Raw genomic sequence first — 22,401 nt, 5'->3', positions numbered from 1 at the left:
GGGCACAAATAAGCACTCACCCCAAATCCCCCCCTAACTGGCCTTCAGGCTGGGCCCCCTTAGCCCATAACAAGGTTACAGATATATAGAAACATTGGGGTAACAGTCACCCCGCTATAGTTCCAGGGGTACCCAGGGCACAAATAAGCACTCACCCCAAATCCCCCCCTAACTGGCCTTCAGGCTGGGCCCCCTTAGCCCATAACAAGGTTACAGATATATAGAAACATTGGGGTAACAGTCACCCCGCTATAGTTCCAGGGGTACCCAGGGCACAAATAAGCACTCACCCCAAATCCCCCCCTAACTGGCCTTCAGGCTGGGCCCCCTTAGCCCATAACAAGGTTACAGATATATAGAAACATTGGGGTAACAGTCACCCTGCTATAGTTCCAGGGGTACCCAGGGCACAAATAAGCACTCACCCCAAATCCCCCCCTAACTGGCCTTCAGGCTGGGCCCCCTTAGCCCATAACAAGGTTACAGATATATAGAAACATTGGGGTAACAGTCACCCTGCTATAGTTCCAGGGGTACCCAGGGCACAAATAAGCACTCACCCCAAATCCCCCCCTAACTGGCCTTCAGGCTGGGCCCCCTTAGCCCATAACAAGGTTACAGATTTATAGAAACATTGGGGTAACAGTCACCCCGCTATAGTTCCAGGGGTACCCAGGGCACAAATAAGCACTCACTCAGAAAGATTCTGGGTTTTCCAGTAAAATTGGTTAAAAAGAAAGGAAAGTATATTGTTCCCATTTTTCTCCTCTTCCATAAACAGGCAATTGATATGCATGAAGTCTCATTTACATTCCAACAGTTCTCACTGCATTAATGCAATTTTATAGATCTTAAATGACATCTTCATCTGCTCGTTTCTACAACATTGTGCGGAACAGAGTCTCCCCCTCAGAGCCAAAAACCTGAATTTAAATAAAGTGGTGTGCACTTAAATACTGGCCCCTACCTAATGCATAATTATTAGCAGTATTAATCAGGTACAAATAGGAAAGGCTTCTGTTAAGAGTCACAGCTTATTGTGTGCCCAGAACATTCCCTCTCTGTATATTTGTATTTATACATATGGGTAGGGGGTGCCATAGTGTTTCCCTTAGACAGTACAGTATGGGGGTACAGCTTATTGTGTGCCCAGAACATTCCCTCTCTGTATATTTGTATTTATACATATGGGTAGGGGGTGCCATAGTGTTTCCCTTAGACAGTACAGTATGGGGGTACAGCTTATTGTGTGCCCAGAGCATTCCTTCTCTGTATATTTGTATTTATACATATGGGTAGGGGGTGCCATAGTGTTTCCCTTAGACAGTACAGTATGGGGGTACAGCTTATTGTGTGCCCAGAACATTCCTTCTCTGTATATTTGTACTTATACATAAGGGAGGGAGGTGCCATAGTGCTGCAGTAGATAAGGGAGTATTTATGGACACAATATACAGTATGTGGAAGGACAGTCAGTAGCTGATAACACAAGACGTACATCTGTCACGGGTAGAGCCAATAAAAATACAGATAGTACAGGAGATTACTTGATCCCAAAACCAGCATTAGGCAAAGCTAGAGACTAAAATAATTCATTACAGAAATCCAGACCTAAAGGGGAACTTGAGCCAAAGACATTCTGCCTAATTACAGAAAGTCTAATTCTAAGCAGCTTCCCGATGTTCTTGGGTTTCACAACACAACAATTTACACCCTCGGCCCCATAACTGGAACAATTAACACCTGCGCCGGAGCGTTCCATTGGATTGGCACTGGGGGGGGGGGGGGGGGGGGGGGGGGGGGGGGGGGCGATTTCATTCTCACATCCAGTTACAGAACTCTGATAATCAACACCTGCCTCCTGGCACCAAGCTGATTGGCTGGTGATATTACCCTCTTACGGGAAGGAAACCCCAAAATATGAAAATCTAAATCCAAACACCTCCCCCAGTACCCATTCACTGTGTGCCTGTCCCTTTCCCTTCCCTGCACTGCTGGTTCTGACTCCTGATACAACTCCCCAATATCCATTCATTCCTCATTCTCACTGGGTTTATAGTTATGTGTAACTGTCACTGTGTCTGTCCCTTTCCCTTCCCTGCACTGCTGGTTCTGACTCCTGATACAACTCCCCAATATCCATTCATTCCTCATTCTCACTGGGTTTATAGTTATGTGTAACTGTCACTGTGTCTGTCCCTTTCCCTTCCCTGCACTGCTGGTTCTGACTCCTGATACAACTCCCCAATATCCATTCATTCCTCATTCTCACTGGGTTTATAGTTATGTGTAACTGTCACTGTGTCTGTCCCTTTCTCTTCCCTGCACTGCTGGTTCTGACTCCTGATACAACTCCCCAATATCCATTCATTCCTCATTCTCACTGGGTTTATAGTTATGTGTAACTGTCACTGTGCCTGTCCCTTTCCCTTCCCTGCACTGCTGGTTCTGACTCCTGATACAACTCCCCAATACCCATTCATTCCTCATTCTCACTGGGTTTATAGTTATGTGTAACTGTCACTGTGTCTGTCCCTTTCCCTGCTGGTTCTGACTCCTGATACAACTCCCCAATACCCATTCATTCCTCATTCTCACTGGGTTTATAGTTATGTGTAACTGTCACTGTGTCTGTCCCTTTCCCTTCCCTGCACTGCTGGTTCTGACTCCTGATACAACTCCCCAATATCCATTCATTCCCCATTCTCACTGGGTTTATAGTTATGTGTAACTGTCACTGTGTCTGTCCCTTTCCCTTCCCTGCACTGCTGGTTCTGACTCCTGATACAACTCCCCAATATCCATTCATTCCCCATTCTCACTGGGTTTATAGTTATGTGTAACTGTCACTGTGCCTGTCCCTTTCCCTTCCCTGCACTGCTGGTTCTGACTCCTGATACAACTCCCCAATACCCATTCATTCCCCATTCTCACTGGGTTTATAGTTGTGTGGCTATGGCTACGCTGTATTTATAGTGAAGCACAGGCCAATGTCACTACACAATATGCCAGGCCCTAACTCACAGCCCATCCAGCTGGAAGCCCAAAGGACAGATGTGGGGCCGCCATGGTATTTTCCAGTTCTGTGCCTCTGGGCTGGACAGGGCGCTGTGTATGACATCATTATTAAATAATCTGGCCCACAAACCTATAGTATGTCAGTTAATTGGCCCACAACATGGAAAGAGCAGGTCAGGCCTGACCTAAACACATAACACCACAGACTGATACAGATTCCCTGTCTGCAGTATGGGGGCTGCCGGATTATACTCCTCCACTAGTTATAACTTGTCAGGGCTCTGGAATCCAGGCTACTTAAAGGGCCAGCACTTCTCTAAAGTAAAGTAATAACTACAGCTGTACCCCCATACTGTACTGTCTAAGGGAAACACTATGGCACCCCCTACCCATATGTATAAATACAAATATACAGAGAGGGAATGTTCTGGGCACACAATAAGCTGTACCCCCATACTGTACTGTCTAAGGGAAACACTATGGCACCCCCTACCCATATGTATAAATACAAATATACAGAGAAGGAATGTTCTGGGCACACAATAAGCTGTACCCCCATACTGTACTGTCTAAGGGAAACACTATGGCACCTCCCTCCCATATGTATAAATACAAATATACAGAGAGGGAATGTTCTGGGCACACAATAAGCTGTACCCCCATACTGTACTGTCTAAGGCAAACACTATGGCACCTCCCTCCCATATGTATAAATACAAATATACAGAGAAGGAATGTTCTGGGCACACAATAAGCTGTACCCCATACTGTACTGTCTAAGGGAAACACTATGGCACCTCCTACCCATATGTATAAATACAAATATACAGAGAAGGAATGTTCTGGGCACACAATAAGCTGTACCCCCATACTGTACTGTCTAAGGGAAACACTATGGCACCCCCTACCCATATGTATAAATACAAATATACAGAGAAGGAATGTTCTGGGCACACAATAAGCTGTACCCCCATACTGTACTGTCTAAGGGAAACACTATGGCACCCCCTACCCATATGTATAAATACAAATATACAGAGAGGGAATGTTCTGGGCACACAATAAGCTGTACCCCCATACTGTACTGTCTAAGGGAAACACTATGGCACCTCCTACCCATATGTATAAATACAAATATACAGAGAAGGAATGTTCTGGGCACACAATAAGCTGTACCCCCCTACTGTACTGTCTAAGGGAAACACTATGGCACCCCCTACCCATATGTATAAATACAAATATACAGAGAAGGAATGTTCTGGGCACACAATAAGCTGTACCCCCATACTGTACTGTCTAAGGGAAACACTATGGCACCCCCTACCCATATGTATAAATACAAATATACAGAGAGGGAATGTTCTGGGCTATTTATGTACATAATATAGATATAAATAATATTTATGATTTACCACCAAATATTCAGGGTGAAAGAGAAAACAAGCAGAGTCAGTAGTTGAGGCCGCCCAGGAGGGGTAAATAATTGCCCTGTATGTATAAGAGCAGGTATATAAAGGGTAAGTTGATGGCGGCTGTGCCGTACAGGGGATAACAGCGGGGGCCTGTTAGCCGGCGGGTTACCCACAAGGCGCGGGGTTGTGCGGCCGTGAGAGTGAATTAGTGGGGAGCCCGGGAGCCCAAAATAGAACGTAAATTAATTACCGCCGACACCTACGGGAATGCAAATTTGGATTTTCATCTTTTCACACAATATGGGGGGGGCCAGAACCCAGCGCGGCTCCTACTCCCACTGAGAGCGGCCAAGGCCCCCCGAGCCCTGGGGAACCAGGATATATATATATTTACTGCTTCTACACATTCCATAGGGGTTCAGCCCCCGCCCCAGCGGAGCTTACAATCTAAATTCATTATCACATTCACACACATGTCTAAACCTGTCTGTATGTAACGGGGGTTGCGGGGAGACCCATGCAGATAGGAGGGGGGGGAACCCATGCAGATAGGAGGGGGGGGGGGGAACCCATGCAGATAGGAGGGGGGGGGAACCCATGCAGATAGGAGGGGGGGGGGGAACCCATGCAGATAGGAGGGGGGGGGGAACCCATGCAGATAGGAGGGGGGGGGAACCCATGCAGATAGGAGGGGGGGGGAACCCATGCAGATAGGAGGGGGGGAACCCATGCAGATAGGAGGGGGGGGAACCTGCAGAAGGGGGGGGGAACCCATGCAGATAGGAGGGGGGGGGGAACCCATGCAGATAGGAGGGGGGGGGGAACCCATGCAGATAGAGGGGGGGAAACCCATGCAGATAGGAGGGGGGGAAACCCATGCAGATAGGAGGGGGGGGGGAACCCATGCAGATAGGAGGGGGGTGGGAACCCATGCAGATAGGAGGGGGTGGGAACCCATGCAGATAGGAGGGGGTGGGAACCCATGCAGATAGGAGGGGGTGGGAACCCATGCAGATAGGAGGGGGTGGGAACCCATGCAGATAGGAGGGGGTGGGAACCCATGCAGATAGGAGGGGGTGGGAACCCATGCAGATAGGAGGGGGTGGGAACCCATGCAGATAGGAGGGGGTGGGAACCCATGCAGATAGGAGGGGGTGGGAACCCATGCAGATAGGAGGGGGTGGGAACCCATGCAGATAGGAGGGGGTGGGAACCCATGCAGATAGGAGGGGGTGGGAACCCATGCAGATAGGAGGGGGTGGGAACCCATGCAGATAGGAGGGGGGGGGAACCCATGCAGATAGGAGGGGGGGGGAACCCATGCAGATAGGAGGGGGGGGGAACCCATGCAGATAGGAGGGGGGGGAACCCATGCAGATAGGAGGGGGGGGAACCCATGCAGATAGGAGGGGGGGGGAACCCATGCAGATAGGAGGGGGGGGAACCCATGCAGATAGGAGGGGGGGGGAACCCATGCAGATAGGAGGGGGGGGGGACCCATGCAGATAGGAGGGGGGGGGACCCATGCAGATAGGAGGGGGGCACATATGCAGATATGAGGGGGGCACATATGCAGATATGAGGGGGGGGCACATATGCAGATATGAGGGGGGGCACATATGCAGATATGAGGGGGGGCACATATGCAGATATGAGGGGGGGCACATACACACTCCTAAAACTTGAACCTTCAGTAAAGTAATATGGCAATGGCCAAGCACTGCCCCACACAGTACTAACCAGGATCCCCCCCCTTCCCGCTAAGCCAATGGGAGTCCCCCGGGAGCCAAGGAACTAGGTCAGACGTTACTGTGTCCCCTCTCCGTCTCTAAAGCCAGACATATATATGTGTATATAGAGACCAGGCTGCAGAGAGACTGTGGGACAGGCTTTGGGTGGAACCCAGACGTGCAAGGGTTAATAGCAGGAATCCCTCGCAGTAGGGGCTAGGGCTAAGGAATGCCGTTAGACCGGTGACTACCTATAGGGGGTAAACACGGCCGGGGCTGTTGGCCAGTTCGGCACTATCAGCCTGCAGCAGGGGGTTGTAGTTCAGCAACACCAACAGTTGCCTATATATGCTGTAAACAGGGCTAGTGGCACCCCGGGAGTGGGCACAGTCACTGTACTTCTCGGGGGGGGGGGCAGGAGAGACCCAGTTTATGGCTCTGTAGGCGGGGCCTCACACACCGGAGCTGGGAGTGCCCCCCTGCTGATACCGTACCTCCGGCACCCACACACGCCAGCAAATACCACCGGGAGAACCCCAACACTGGAGTCAATACAGCCCCCCCTCAATATACCCCTAATACACTGGATCACAGCTGCTAGACTGTACCCCTAAAACTCCAGGGACACCCCATTCAAGAGTCAATGTAAAGTAGCTGAGCTGCAGCAAACAGCAGGGCACCCCCAAACCTGAAGAACCCATGCAAACCCCTTAACCCTAGGAGAAACCTCCCAGGTCGGTCACCAAGCAACGGTGAACCCCAACCAACCCAGAGGAGCACCCCTCAATGTAAGGACCCCAGTTCCAGCACTACTCCCACCCAAAGCCCCCACATCCCCAAGTTCTACCAAAGATTCACCCCCAAACAGAAACAAGTACAACATTACCCCCCCCCCAGAAACTGACCTACCGGCGACTTCACAGGAGCACCCCCAAACCCCAGAAAGCAGTAAGACATATAAATGTGCACCCAGCACCAAAAAGGGGGGGCAAATTAGGGAAGATAATTGGGATTTTTGTACTTTTGTATTTTTGTAAAGTATTAAGATTTAATATATAAGAACTAGAAGCAGAGACTCTAGCGGCACCCCAGTTACAGCTTGTACAGCCCCCCCAAACTGGCCCCAGCACAAGGGCACCCACAAAATACTATGTTGTAGCAGATGAGCCCCCCAAAATACACATTTCAAAGAGCGCCCCCCCTAAATGTTCTACACATATAAACACTGATAAAGTCAGTCCTGCCCCCCATAAAGTTCTACAAGCCCCCCCCCATATATAAACCCCAGTCTCCCAGCAACCTTGGCAGCTGAACCCCAGAAACTAACAACCCCCCCCCCCAATAATAAGATATCTGCCCCCAAATGGGCAGAACCAACCCAACCCAGGGGGGTAACTTCCCCCAATATTCCCCCCCCCAATAAGATATGTGCCCCCAAATGGGCAGAACCAACCCAACCCAGGGGGGTAACTTCCCCCAATATCCCCCCCCCCCAATAAGATATGTGCCCCCAAATGGGCAGAACCAACCCAACCCAGGGGGGTAACTTCCCCCAATATTCCCAGCCCCCCCAGTAACAAGATATCTGCCCCCAAATGGGAAGAACCAACCCAACCCAGGGGGGTAACTTCCCCCAATATCCCCCCCCCCAGTAAAGGCCAGTATCCCTAACCCCAAAGCGCCCCCTAATAAATTCCCAGCAAGGGGCAGACACCCCAACCCCATGCTGCCGGTAGCTACCCCCCTAACAGGCCCGGGGCAGTTACCCGTGCCCCCCCCCCCCCCCGGGCAGTACGGTACCAGGAGGCGGGATATAACCGCGGGAAACCCCCCGGCGCACCGCCTCCCCCCCCCCGGGCCCAGCCGCCCGCTTCCCCCTTCGCTTACCTGCCCGGTGGGAATTAGCCGCCTCTCTCCTCACATCGCTTCAGGGACCAGCTAGGGCCGCTGCCTGGGCCTAACCCCGCTCTTCTCCCCGCTCCGGCCTCCTCAGCTGCCGGAAACGCTCTCAGGCCTCGCCCAGCAGCCACTTCCGGGTCGCACTCTCTCCCCTGGCCCCGCCCATCGGCCTCCGCAACGCTGCTACGTCAGCGAACCCACTGGCGGCCATTTTCCCAGGTTTTTTTCTTTCGTACAATTAAAACTTTATTAAGATACAACATGGACAAAATAGCCATGTGGTACCTCAAGGCTTTCTGTTAGCTATGGAGTTGTTTGAAGGCTTCTGGGCTTTCCTTCCCAGCATTCCCTTTTATATAGGGACTTATGGGAAATGTACTGGGCAGGGCTGTGCTGAGATCCCCCCCCAACATTCCCCTTTATATAGAGACTTATGGGAAATGTACTGGGCAGGGCTGTGCTGAGATCCCCCCCCCCCCCAACATTCCCCTTTATATAGGGACTTATGGGAAATGCACTGTGCAGGGCTGTGCTGAGATCCCCCCCCAACATTCCCCTTTATATAGGGACTTATGGGAAATGTACTGTGCAGGGCTGTGCTGAGATCCCCCCCCAACATTCCCCTTTATATAGGGACTTATGGGAAATGTACTGTGCAGGGCTGTGCTGAGATCCCCCCCCCCCCAACATTCCCCTTTATATAGGGACTTATGGGAAATGTACTGTGCAGGGCTGTGCTGAGATCCCCCCCCAACATTCCCCTTTATATAGGGACTTATGGGAAATGTACTGTGCAGGGCTGTGCTGAGATCCCCCCCCCCCCCCCCAACATTCCCCTTTATATAGGGACTTATGGGAAATGCACTGTGCAGGGCTGTGCTGAGATCCCCCCCCCCCCCAACATTCCCCTTTATATAGGGACTTATGGGAAATGCACTGTGCAGGGCTGTGCTGAGATCCCCCCCAACATTCCCCTTTATATAGGGACTTATGGGAAATGTACTGTGCAGGGCTGTGCTGAGATCCCCCCCCCCCCCCCCCAACATTCCCCTTTATATAGGGACTTATGGGAAATGCACTGGGCAGGGCTGTGCTGAGATCCCCCCCCCCCCCCCCCCCCAATATTCCCCTTTATATAGGGACTTATGGGAAATGCACTGTGCAGGGCTGTGCTGAGATCCCCCCCCCCCCAATATTCCCCTTTATATAGGGACTTATGGGAAATGTACTGGGCAGGGCTGTGCTGAGATCCCCCCCCCCCCCCCAACATTCCCCTTTATATAGGGACTTATGGGAAATGTACTGGGCAGGGCTGTGCTGAAATCCCCCCCCCAACATTCCCCTTTATATAGAGACTTATGGGAAATGTACTGGGCAGGGCTGTGCTGAGATCCCCCCCCCCCCCAACATTCCCCTTTATATAGGGACTTATGGGAAATGCACTGTGCAGGGCTGTGCTGAGATCCCCCCCCAACATTCCCCTTTATATAGGGACTTATGGGAAATGCACTGTGCAGGGCTGTGCTGAGATCCCCCCCCCCCAATATTCCCCTTTATATAGGGACTTATGGGAAATGTACTGGGCAGGGCTGTGCTGAAATCCCCCCCCCAACATTCCCCTTTATATAGGGACTTATGGGAAATGCACTGTGCAGGGCTGTGCTGAGATTCCCCCCCCCCCCCCCCCAACATTCCCCTTTATATAGGGACTTATGGGAAATGCACTGTGCAGGGCTGTGCTGAGATCCCCCCCCCCCCCAATATTCCCCTTTATATAGGGACTTATGGGAAATGCACTGTGCAGGGCTGTGCTGATATCCCCCCAATATTCCCCTTTATATAGGGACTTATGGGAAATGTACTGGGCAGGGCTGTGCTGAGATCCCCCCCCCCCCAACATTCCCCTTTATATAGGGACTTATGGGAAATGTACTGGGCAGGGCTGTGCTGAGATCCCCCCCCCCCCCAATATTCCCCTTTATATAGGGACTTATGGGAAATGCACTGTGCAGGGCTGTGCTGAGATCCCCCCCCCAACATTCCCCTTTATATAGGGACTTATGGGAAATGTACTGGGCAGGGCTGTGCTGAGATCCCCCCCCCCCCAACATTCCCCTTTATATAGGGACTTATGGGAAATGTACTGGGCAGGGCTGTGCTGAGATCCCCCCCCCAACATTCCCCTTTATATAGGGACTTATGGGAAATGTACTGGGCAGGGCTGTGCTGAGATCCCCCCCCAACATTCCCCTTTATATAGGGACTTATGGGAAATGCACTGTGCAGGGCTGTGCTGAGATCCCCCCCCCCCCCCAACATTCCCCTTTATATAGGGACTTATGGGAAATGCACTGTGCAGGGCTGTGCTGAGATCCCCCCCCAACATTCCCCTTTATATAGGGACTTATGGGAAATGTACTGTGCAGGGCTGTGCTGAGATCCCCCCCCCCCCCCCCAACATTCCCCTTTATATAGGGACTTATGGGAAATGCACTGGGCTGGGCAGGGCTGTGCTGAGATCCCCCCCCCCCCCCCAATATTCCCCTTTATATAGGGACTTATGGGAAATGCACTGTGCAGGGCTGTGCTGAGATCCCCCCCCCCCCCAATATTCCCCTTTATATAGGGACTTATGGGAAATGTACTGGGCAGGGCTGTGCTGAGATCCCCCCCCCCCCCCAACATTCCCCTTTATATAGGGACTTATGGGAAATGTACTGGGCAGGGCTGTGCTGAAATCCCCCCCCCAACATTCCCCTTTATATAGAGACTTATGGGAAATGTACTGGGCAGGGCTGTGCTGAGATCCCCCCCCCCCCAACATTCCCCTTTATATAGGGACTTATGGGAAATGCACTGTGCAGGGCTGTGCTGAGATCCCCCCCCAACATTCCCTTTATATAGGGACTTATGGGAAATGCACTGTGCAGGGCTGTGCTGAGATCCCCCCCCCCCCAACATTCCCCTTTATATAGGGACTTATGGGAAATGCACTGTGCAGGGCTGTGCTGAGATCCCCCCCCCCCCAATATTCCCCTTTATATAGGGACTTATGGGAAATGTACTGGGCAGGGCTGTGCTGAAATCCCCCCCCAACATTCCCCTTTATATAGGGACTTATGGGAAATGCACTGTGCAGGGCTGTGCTGAGATTCCCCCCCCCCCCCCCCCAACATTCCCCTTTAGATAGGGACTTATGGGAAATGCACTGTGCAGGGCTGTGCTGAGATTCCCCCCCCCCCAACATTCCCCTTTATATAGGGACTTATGGGAAATGCACTGTGCAGGGCTGTGCTGAGATCCCCCCAATATTCCCCTTTATATAGGGACTTATGGGAAATGCACTGTGCAGGGCTGTGCTGAGATCCCCCCCCCCCCAATATTCCCCTTTATATAGGGACTTATGGGAAATGCACTGTGCAGGGCTGTGCTGATATCCCCCCAATATTCCCCTTTATATAGGGACTTATGGGAAATGTACTGGGCAGGGCTGTGCTGAGATCCCCCCCCCCCCAACATTCCCCTTTATATAGGGACTTATGGGAAATGTACTGGGCAGGGCTGTGCTGAGATCCCCCCCCCCCCCCCAATATTCCCCTTTATATAGGGACTTATGGGAAATGCACTGTGCAGGGCTGTGCTGAGATCCCCCCCCCCCCCAACATTCCCCTTTATATAGGGACTTATGGGAAATGCACTGTGCAGGGCTGTGCTGAGATCCCCCCCCAACATTCCCCTTTATATAGGGACTTATGGGAAATGTACTGTGCAGGGCTGTGCTGAGATCCCCCCCAACATTCCCCTTTATATAGGGACTTATGGGAAATGCACTGGGCAGGGCTGTGCTGAGATCCCCCCCCCCCCCCCCCAATATTCCCCTTTATATAGGGACTTATGGGAAATGCACTGTGCAGGGCTGTGCTGAGATCCCCCCCCCCGCCAATATTCCCCTTTATATAGGGACTTATGGGAAATGCACTGTGCAGGGCTGTGCTGAGATTCCCCCCCCCCCCAACATTCCCCTTTATATAGGGACTTATGGGAAATGCACTGTGCAGGGCTGTGCTGAGATCCCCCCCCCCCCCAATATTCCCCTTTATATAGGGACTTATGGGAAATGCACTGTGCAGGGCTGTGCTGAGATTCCCCCCCCCCCAACATTCCCCTTTATATAGGGACTTATGGGAAATGCACTGTGCAGGGCTGTGCTGAGATCCCCCCCAATATTCCCCTTTATATAGGGACTTATGGGAAATGCACTGTGCAGGGCTGTGCTGAGATCCCCCCCCCCCCCAATATTCCCCTTTATATAGGGGACTTATGGGAAATGCACTGTGCAGGGCTGTGCTGATATCCCCCCAATATTCCCCTTTATATAGGGACTTATGGGAAATGTACTGGGCAGGGCTGTGCTGAGATCCCCCCCCCCCAACATTCCCCTTTATATAGGGACTTATGGGAAATGTACTGGGCAGGGCTGTGCTGAGATCCCCCCCCCCCCCCCCCAACATTCCCCTTTATATAGGGACTTATGGGAAATGTACTGGGCAGGGCTGTGCTGAGATCCCCCCCCAACATTCCCATTTATATAGGGACTTATGGGAAATGCACTGTGCAGGGCTGTGCTGAGATCCCCCCCCCCCCCAATATTCCCCTTTATATAGGGACTTATGGGAAATGCACTGTGCAGGGCTGTGCTGAGATCCCCCCCAATATTCCCCTTTATATAGGGACTTATGGGAAATGCACTGTGCAGGGCTGTGCTGATATCCCCCCAATATTCCCCTTTATATAGGGACTTATGGGAAATGTACTGGGCAGGGCTGTGCTGAGATCCCCCCCCCCCCAACATTCCCCTTTATATAGGGACTTATGGGAAATGTACTGGGCAGGGCTGTGCTGAGATCCCCCCCCCCCCCAATATTCCCCTTTATATAGGGACTTATGGGAAATGCACTGTGCAGGGCTGTGCTGAGATCCCCCCCCCCAACATTCCCCTTTATATAGGGACTTATGGGAAATGCACTGTGCAGGGCTGTGCTGATATCCCCCCAATATTCCCCTTTATATAGGGACTTATGGGAAATGTACTGGGCAGGGCTGTGCTGAGATCCCCCCAACATTCCCCTTTATATAGGGACTTATGGGAAATGCACTGGGCAGGGCTGTGCTGAGATTCCACCCCCCCCCCCAACATTCCCCTTTATATAGGGACTTATGGGAAATGCACTGGGCAGGGCTGTGCTGAGATCCCCCCCCCAACATTCCCCTTTATATAGGGACTTCTGGGAAATGCACTGTGCAGGGCTGTTCTGAGATCCCCCCCAATATTCCCCTTTATATAGGGACTTATGGGAAATGCACTGTGCAGGGCTGTGCTGAAATCCCCCCAACATTCCCCTTTATATAGGGACTTATGGGAAATGCACTGTGCAGGGCTGTGCTGAGATTCCCCCCCAACATTCCCCTTTATATAGGGACTTATGGGAAATGCACTGTGCAGGGCTGTGCTGAGATCCCCCCCCCCCCCCCCCCAATATTCCCCTTTATATAGGGACTTATGGGAAATGCACTGTGCAGGGCTGTGCTGAGATCCCCCCCCCCCCCCAATATTCCCCTTTATATAGGGACTTATGGGAAATGCATTGTGCAGGGCTGTGCTGAGATCCCCCCCCCCCCCAACATTCCCCTTTATATAGGGACTTATGGGAAATGCACTGTGCAGGGCTGTGCTGAGATCCCCCCCCCCCCCAACATTCCCCTTTATATAGGGACTTATGGGAAATGCACTGTGCAGGGCTGTGCTGAGATCCCCCCAACATTGCCCTTTATATAGGGACTTATGGGAAATGCAATGTGCAGGGCTGTGCTGAGATTCCCCCCCCCCCCCCCAACATTCCCCTTTATATAGAGACTTATGGGAAATGCACTGTGCAGGGCTGTGCTGAGATCCCCCCCCCCCCCCCCAACATTCCCCTTTATATAGGGACTTATGGGAAATGCACTGTGCAGGGCTGTGCTGAGATCCCCCCCCCCCCAATATTCCCCTTTATATAGGGACTTATGGGAAATGTACTGGGCAGGGCTGTGCTGAGATCCCCCCCCCCCCAATATTCCCCTTTATATAGGGACTTATGGGAAATGCACTGTGCAGGGCTGTGCTGAGATCCCCCCCCCCCCAATATTCCCCTTTATATAGGGACTTATGGGAAATGTACTGGGCAGGGCTGTGCTGAGATCCCCCCCCAACATTCCCCTTTATATAGGGACTTATGGGAAATGCAATGTGCAGGGCTGTGCTGAGATTCCCCCCCCCCCAACATTGCTCTTTATATAGGGACTTATGGGAAATGCACTGTGCAGGGCTGTGCTGAGATTCCCCCCCCCCCCCCCAACATTCCCCTTTATATAGGGACTTATGGGAAATGCACTGTGCAGGGCTGTGCTGAGATCCTCCCCCCCAATATTCCCTTTTATATAGGGACTTTTGGGAAATGCACTGTGCAGGGCTGTGCTGAGATTCCCCCCCAACATTCCCCTTTATATAGGGACTTATGGAAATGCACTGTGCAGGGCTGTGCTGAGATCCCCCCCCCCAATATTCCCCTTTATATAGGGACTTATGGAAATGCACTGTGCAGGGCTGTGCTGAGATCCCCCCCCCCCAACATTCCCCTTTATATAGGGACTTATGGGAAATGTACTGTGCAGGGCTGTGCTGAGATCCCCCCCCAACATTCCCCTTTATATAGGGACTTATGGGAAATGCACTGTGCAGGGCTGTGCTGAGATCCCCCCCCAACATTCCCCTTTATATAGGGACTTATGGGAAATGCACTGTGCAGGGCTGTGCTGAGATTCCCCCCCAATATTCCCCTTTATATAGGGACTTATGGGAAATGCACTGTGCAGGGCTGTGCTGAGATCCCCCAACATTGCCCTTTATATAGGGACTTATGGGAAATGCACTGTGCAGGGCTGTGCTGAGATTCCCCCCCCCCCAACATTGCTCTTTATATAGGGACTTATGGGAAATGCACTGTGCAGGGCTGTGCTGAGATCCCCCCCCCAACATTCCCCTTTATATAGGGACTTATGGGAAATGCACTGTGCAGGGCTGTGCTGAGATCCCCCCCAACATTCCCCTTTATATAGGGACTTATGGGAAATGCACTGTGCAGGGCTGTGCTGAGATCTCTGCCCCCCAACATTCCCCTTTATATAGGGACTTATGGGAAATGCACTGTGCAGGGCTGTGCTGAGATCCCCCCCCAACATTGCCCTTTATATAGAGACTTATGGGAAATGCACTGGGCAGGGCTGTGCTGAGATCCCCCCCCAACATTCCCCTTTATATAGGGACTTATGGGAAATGCACTGTGCAGGGCTGTGCTGAGATCCCCCCCCAACATTGCCCTTTATATAGAGACTTATGGGAAATGCACTGGGCAGGGCTGTGCTGAGATCCCCCCCCAACATTCCCCTTTATATAGGGACTTATGGGAAATGCACTGTGCAGGGCTGTGCTGAGATCCCCCCCAACATTGCCCTTTATATAGAGACTTATGGGAAATGCACTGGGCAGGGCTGTGCTGAGATCCCCCCCCCCAACATTCCCCTTTATATAGGGACTTATGGGAAATGCACTGTGCAGGGCTGTGCTGAGATCCCCCCCAACATTGCCCTTTATATAGAGACTTATGGGAAATGCACTGGGCAGGGCTGTGCTGAGATCCCCCCCAACATTCCCCTTTATATAGGGACTTATGGGAAATGCACTGTGCAGGGCTGTGCTGAGCTCCCCCCCAACATTGCCCTTATATAGAGACTTATGGGAAATGCACTGTGCAGGGCTGTGCTGAGATCCCCCCAATATTCCCCTTTATATAGGGACTTATGGGAAATGCACTGTGCAGGGCTGTGCTGAGATCCCCCCCCCCCCCAATATTCCCTTTTATATAGGGACTTATGGGAAATGTACTGGGCAGGGCTGTGCTGAGATTCCCCCCCAATATTCCCCTTTATATAGGGACTTATGGGAAATGCACTGTGCAGGGCTGTGCTGAGATCCCCCCCCCCCCAACATTCCCCTTTATATAGGGACTTATGGGAAATGTACTGGGCAGGGCTGTGCTGAGATCCCCCCCCCCCCCAACATTCCCCTTTATATAGGGACTTATGGGAAATGCACTGTGCAGGGCTGTGCTGAGATCTCTGCCCCCCAACATTCCCCTTTATATAGGGACTTATGGGAAATGCACTGTGCAGGGCTGTGCTGAGATCTCTGCCCCCCAACATTCCCCTTTATATAGGGACTTATGGGAAATGCACTGTGCAGGCTGTGCTGAGATCCCCCCCCAACATTGCCCTTTATATAGGACTTATGGGAAATGTACTGGGCAGGGCTGTGCTGAGATCCCCCCCCCCAACATTCCCCTTTATATAGGGACTTATGGGAAATGCACTGTGCAGGGCTGTGCTGAGATATCCCCCCCCCCCCCCCAATATTCCCCTTTATATAGGGACTTATGGGAAATGCACTGTGCAGGGCTGTGCTGAGATCCCCCCCCCCCAATATTCCCTTTTATATAGGGACTTATGGGAAATGTACTGGGCAGGGCTGTGCTGAGATTCCCCCCCAATATTCCCCTTTATATAGGGACTTATGGGAAATGCACTGTGCAGGGCTGTGCTGAGATCCCCCCCCCCCAACATTCCCCTTTATATAGGGACTTATGGGAAATGTACTGGGCAGGGCTGTGCTGAGATCCCCCCCCCCCAACATTCCCCTTTATATAGGGACTTATGGGAAATGCACTGTGCAGGGCTGTGCTGAGATTCCCCCCCCCCCCCAACATTCCCCTTTATATAGGGACTTATGGGAAATGCACTGTGCAGGGCTGTGCTGAGATATCCCCCCCCCCCAATATTCCCCTTTATATAGGGACTTATGGGAAATGCACTGTGCAGGGCTGTGCTGAGATCCCCCCCCCCAATATTCCCTTTTATATAGGGACTTATTGGAAATGTACTGGGCAGGGCTGTGCTGAGATCCCCCCCCCCCCCCCCAACATTCCCCTTTATATAGGGACTTATGGGAAATGCACTGTGCAGGGCTGTGCTGAGATATCCCCCCCCCCCCAATATTCCCCTTTATATAGGGACTTATGGGAAATGCACTGTGCAGGGCTGTGCTGAGATCCCCCCCCCCAATATTCCCTTTTATATAGGGACTTATGGGAAATGCACTGTGCAGGGCTGTGCTGAGATCCCCCCCCCCCAATATTCCCTTTTATATAGGGGACTTATGGGAAATGTACTGGGCAGGGCTGTGCTGAGATTCCCCCCCAATATTCCCCTTTATATAGGGACTTATGGGAAATGCACTGTGCAGGGCTGTGCTGAGATCCCCCCCCCAACATTCCCCTTTATATAGGGACTTATGGGAAATGTACTGGGCAGGGCTGTGCTGAGATCCCCCCCCCCCCCAACATTCCCCTTTATATAGGGACTTATGGGAAATGCACTGTGCAGGGCTGTGCTGAGATCCCCCCCCCCCAATATTCCCCTTTATATAGGGACTTATGGGAAATGCACTGTGCAGGGCTGTGCTGAGATCTCTGCCCCCCAACATTCCCCTTTATATAGGGACTTATGGGAAATGCACTGTGCAGGGCTGTGCTGAGATCCCCCCCCAACATTGCCCTTTATATAGGGACTTATGGGAAATGTACTGGGCAGGGCTGTGCTGAGATCCCCCCCCCCCAACATTCCCCTTTATATAGGGACTTATGGGAAATGCACTGTGCAGGGCTGTGCTGAGATATCCCCCCCCCCCAACATTCCCCTTTATATAGGGACTTATGGGAAATGCACTGTGCAGGGCTGTGCTGAGATCCCCCCAACATTCCCCTTTATATAGGGACTTATGGGAAATGCACTGTGCAGGGCTGTGCTGAGATCCCCCCCCCCCCCCCAACATTCCCCTTTATATAGGGACTTATGGGAAATGCACTGGGCAGGGCTGTGCTGAGATCTCTGCCCCCCAACATTGCTCTTTATATAGGGACTTATGGGAAATGCACTGTGCAGGGCTGTGCTGAGATATCCCCCCCCCCAACATTCCCCTTTATATAGGGGCTTATGGGAAATGCACTGTGCAGGGCTGTGCTGAGATCCCCCCCCAACATTCCCCTTTATATAGGGGCTTATGGGAAATGCACTATGCAGGGCTGTGCTGAGATCCCCCCCCCCAACATTCCCCTTTATATAGGGACTTATGGGAAATGCACTGTGCAGGGCTGTGCTGAGATTCCCCCCCAACATTGCCCTTTATATAGGGACTTATGGGAAATGCACTGTGCAGGGCTGTGCTGAGATCTCTGCCCCCCCAACATTCCCCTTTATATAGGGACTTATGGGAAATGCACTGGGCAGGGCTGTGCTGGAATCTCTGCCCCCCACATTAGGTGTATCCCCCCCCCAACATTCCCCTTTATATAGGGACTTATGGGAAATGCACTGTGCAGGGCTGTGCTGAGATCCCCCCCCCCCCCCCCCAACATTCCCCTTTATATAGGGACTTATGGGAAATGCACTGGGCAGGGCTGTGCTGAGATCTCTGCCCCCCAACATTGCTCTTTATATAGGGACTTATGGGAAATGCACTGTGCAGGGCTGTGCTGAGATATCCCCCCCCCCAACATTCCCCTTTATATAGGGGCTTATGGGAAATGCACTGTGCAGGGCTGTGCTGAGATCCCCCCCCAACATTCCCCTTTATATAGGGGCTTATGGGAAATGCACTATGCAGGGCTGTGCTGAGATCCCCCCCCCCCAACATTCCCCTTTATATAGGGACTTATGGGAAATGCACTGTGCAGGGCTGTGCTGAGATTCCCCCCCAACATTGCCCTTTATATAGGGACTTATGGGAAATGCACTGTGCAGGGCTGTGCTGAGATCCCCCCGCAACATTCCCCTTTATATAGGGGCTTATGGGAAATGCACTATGCAGGGCTGTGCTGAGATCCCCCCCCCCCAACATTCCCCTTTATATAGGGACTTATGGGAAATGCACTGTGCAGGGCTGTGCTGAGATTCCCCCCCAACATTGCCCTTTATATAGGGACTTATGGGAAATGCACTGGGCAGGGCTGTGCTGAGATCTCTGCCCCCCCAACATTCCCCTTTATATAGGGACTTATGGGAAATGCACTGGGCAGGGCTGTGCTGGAATCTCTGCCCCCCACATTAGGTGTATCCCCCCCCCAACATTCCCCTTTATATAGGGACTTATGGGAAATGCACTGGGCAGGGCTGTGCCGAGATCCCCCCCCAACATTCCCCTTTATATAGGGACTTATGGGAAATGCACTGTGCAGGGCTGTGCTGAGATCTCTGCCCCCCACATTAGGTGTATCCCCCCAACATTCCCCTTTATATAGGGACTTATGGGAAATGCACTGGGCAGGGCTGTGCTGGAATTTCTGCCCCCCACATTAGGGGTATCCCCCCAACATTCCCCTTTATATAGAGGCTTATGGGAAATGCACTGGGCAGGGCTGTGCTGGAATCTCTGCCCCCCACATTAGGTGTATCCCCCCACATTCCCCTGGGGATAACGTGCCAGTCGAGCACTAATTACACTAATTAATAACGATACATTGGGATGAGATACCTTCGGGGGAAAGTCGCGGGAGGGAATATTCGCCAAACTCCTCAGCGCAGGATCTTCTACGGGAACGAGAATTCGCCATCGCTTATTCCACAGTCAGTCTCTGTAGGGAAACCAGGAAATATCTATTATTATTCCCTTTATAGTCACTTGTGCCCCATCATCACTGCAAACTTACTGCTCCATCAGACGCAGGCTGTGCCGGCTTGTATGCCGCCCTGCAGATAGTGTCTGAAGGAATTACAATTAGCTTAACGATTAGTTTTATGTGCCCAGTTACACTCAGGGAATTAATAACCCTTTATCTTTACTGATAGCCCACTATACTGGTTCAGTTCTGGGGTTTGGGGTGAGTCTGAACTGCATTAGGGTGACCCCTCCCTACATTGTATATTAGTTACCTGGCCAAACTCTTAGGCCTTACCAGCAGGATGCAACTGGGAGCTGCACAGGTGGGCTAGTGAGTGGGAGGGGCAAGCTAACAGGTGAGCTAGTGAGTGGGAGGGGCAAGCTAACAGGTGAGCTAGTGAGTGGGAGGGGCAAGCTAACAGGTGAGCTAGTGAGTGGGAGGGGCAAGCTAACAGGTGGGCTAGTGAGTGGGAGGGGCAAGCTAACAGGTGGGCTAGTGAGTGGGAGGGCCAAGCTAACAGGTGGGCTAGTGAGTGGGAGGGCCAAGCTAACAGGTGGGCTAGTGAGTGGGAGGGGCAAGCTAACAGGTGAGCTAGTGAGTGGGAGGGGCAAGCTAACAGGTGAGCTAGTGAGTGGGAGGGGCAAGCTAACAGGTGAGCTAGTGAGTGGGAGGGGCAAGCTAACAGGTGGGCTAGTGAGTGGGAGGGGCAAGCTAACAGGTGGGCTAGTGAGTGGGAGGGCCAAGCTAACAGGTGGGCTAGTGAGTGGGAGGGCCAAGCTAATAGGTGGGCTAGTGAGTGGGAGGGCCAAGCTAATAGGTGGGCTAGTGAGTGGGAGGGGCAAGCTAACAGGTGGGCTAGTGAGTGGGAGGGCCAAGCTAATAGGTTGGCTAGTGAGTGGGAGGGGCACGCTAATAGGTGGGCTAGTGAGTGGGAGGGCCAAGCTAATAGGTGGGCTAGTGAGTGGGAGGGCCAAGCTAATAGGTGGGCTAGTGAGTGGGAGGGCCAAGCTAATAGGTGGGCTAGTGAGTGGGAGGGGCAAGCTAACAGGTGGGCTAGTGAGTGGGAGGGCCAAGCTAATAGGTGGGCTAGTGAGTGGGAGGGGCAAGCTAACAGGTGGGCTAGTGAGTGGGAGGGCCAAGCTAATAGGTGGGCTAGTGAGTGGGAGGGCCAAGCTAATAGGTGGGCTAGTGAGTGGGAGGGCCAAGCTAAAAGGTGGGCTAGTGGGTGGGAGGGCCAAGCTAAAAGGTGGGCTAGTGAGTGGGAGGGCCAAGCTAACAGGTGGGCTAGTGAGTGGGAGGGCCAAGCTAAAAGGTGGGCTAGTGAGTGGGAGGGCCAAGCTAACAGGTGGGCTAGTGAGTGGGAGGGCCAAGCTAAAAGGTGGGCTAGTGGGTGGGAGGGCCAAGCTAACAGGTGGGCTAGTGAGTGGGAGGGCTAAGCTAACAGGTGGGCTAGTGAGTGGGAGGGCCAAGCTAACAGGTGGGCTAGTGAGTGGGAGGGCCAAGCTAAAAGGTGGGCTAGTGAGTGGGAGGGCCAAGCTAACAGGTGGGCTAGTGAGTGGGAGGGCCAAGCTAACAGGTGGGCTAGTGAGTGGGAGGGCCAAGCTAAAAGGTGGGCTAGTGAGTGGGAGGGCCAAGCTAACAGGTGGGCTAGTGAGTGGGAGGGCCAAGCTAACAGGTGGGCTAGTGAGTGGGAGGGCCAAGCTAAAAGGTGGGCTAGTGAGTGGGAGGGCCAAGCTAAAAGGTGGGCTAGTGAGTGGGAGGGCCAAGCTAACAGGTGGGCTAGTGAGTGGGAGGGCCAAGCTAACAGGTGGGCTAGTGAGTGGGAGGGCCAAGCTAACAGGTGGGCTAGTGAGTGGGAGGGCCAAGCTAACAGGTGGGCTAGTGAGTGGGAGGGCCAAGCTAACAGGTGGGCTAGTGAGTGGGAGGGCCAAGCTAACAGGTGGGCTAGTGAGTGGGAGGGCCAAGCTAACAGGTGGGATAGTGAGTGGGAGGGGCAAGCTAACAGGTGGGCTAGTGAGTGGGAGGGCCAAGCTAACAGGTGGGCTAGTGAGTGGGAGGGCCAAGCTAACAGGTGGGCTAGTGAGTGGGAGGGCCAAGCTAACAGGTGGGCTAGTGAGTGGGAGGGCCAAGCTAACAGGTGGGCTAGTGAGTGGGAGGGCCAAGCTAACAGGTGGGCTAGTGAGTGGGAGGGCCAAGCTAACAGGTGGGCTAGTGAGTGGGAGGGCCAAGCTAACAGGTGGGATAGTGAGTGGGAGGGCCAAGCTAACAGGTGGGCTAGTGAGTGGGAGGGCCAAGCTAACAGGTGGGCTAGTGAGTGGGAGGGCCAAGCTAACAGGTGGGCTAGTGAGTGGGAGGGCCAAGCTAACAGGTGGGCTAGTGAGTGGGAGGGCCAAGCTAACAGGTGGGCTAGTGAGTGGGAGGGCCAAGCTAACAGGTGGGCTAGTGAGTGGGAGGGCCAAGCTAACAGGTGGGATAGTGAGTGGGAGGGGCAAGCTAATGGACTCACCTGTGCTACTGTGGGAATTACCTGGCAGT

At 52.7% G+C, this 22,401-nt stretch overlaps 1 protein-coding gene across 4 annotated transcripts in view; it reads right to left on the bottom strand.

The window, feature by feature from the left end:
• The window catches only part of zbtb34 (zinc finger and BTB domain containing 34), a 29,449-nt gene extending 9,219 nt beyond the window's left edge, over positions 1 to 20,230 (bottom strand). Inside the window, exons 1-2 of one of the 4 annotated variants that reach the window (XM_031890867.1) lie at positions 20,138 to 20,230; positions 19,740 to 19,839 (exon numbers count right to left, since the gene is read on the bottom strand). In XM_031890867.1, the coding sequence (XP_031746727.1) occupies positions 19,740 to 19,818 (79 nt within the window). In that variant the 5' untranslated portion in view covers positions 19,819 to 19,839; positions 20,138 to 20,230. Of the gene's footprint in view, positions 1 to 8,047; positions 8,287 to 19,739; positions 19,840 to 19,914; positions 20,052 to 20,137 lie in introns of those variants that run through there. The other 3 variants (XM_031890868.1, XM_031890869.1, XM_031890870.1) reach the window with 3 other exon arrangements.
• Between the last annotated feature and the right edge of the window lie 2,171 nt (positions 20,231 to 22,401).

Source organism: Xenopus tropicalis, chromosome 8 (genome assembly GCF_000004195.4).
Source record: "Xenopus tropicalis strain Nigerian chromosome 8, UCB_Xtro_10.0, whole genome shotgun sequence".
Classification (NCBI taxonomy): Eukaryota; Metazoa; Chordata; class Amphibia; order Anura; family Pipidae; genus Xenopus; species Xenopus tropicalis.
Note: the sequence above shows the minus strand (reverse complement) of the source record. Positions and strands in the feature narration are given on the sequence as shown.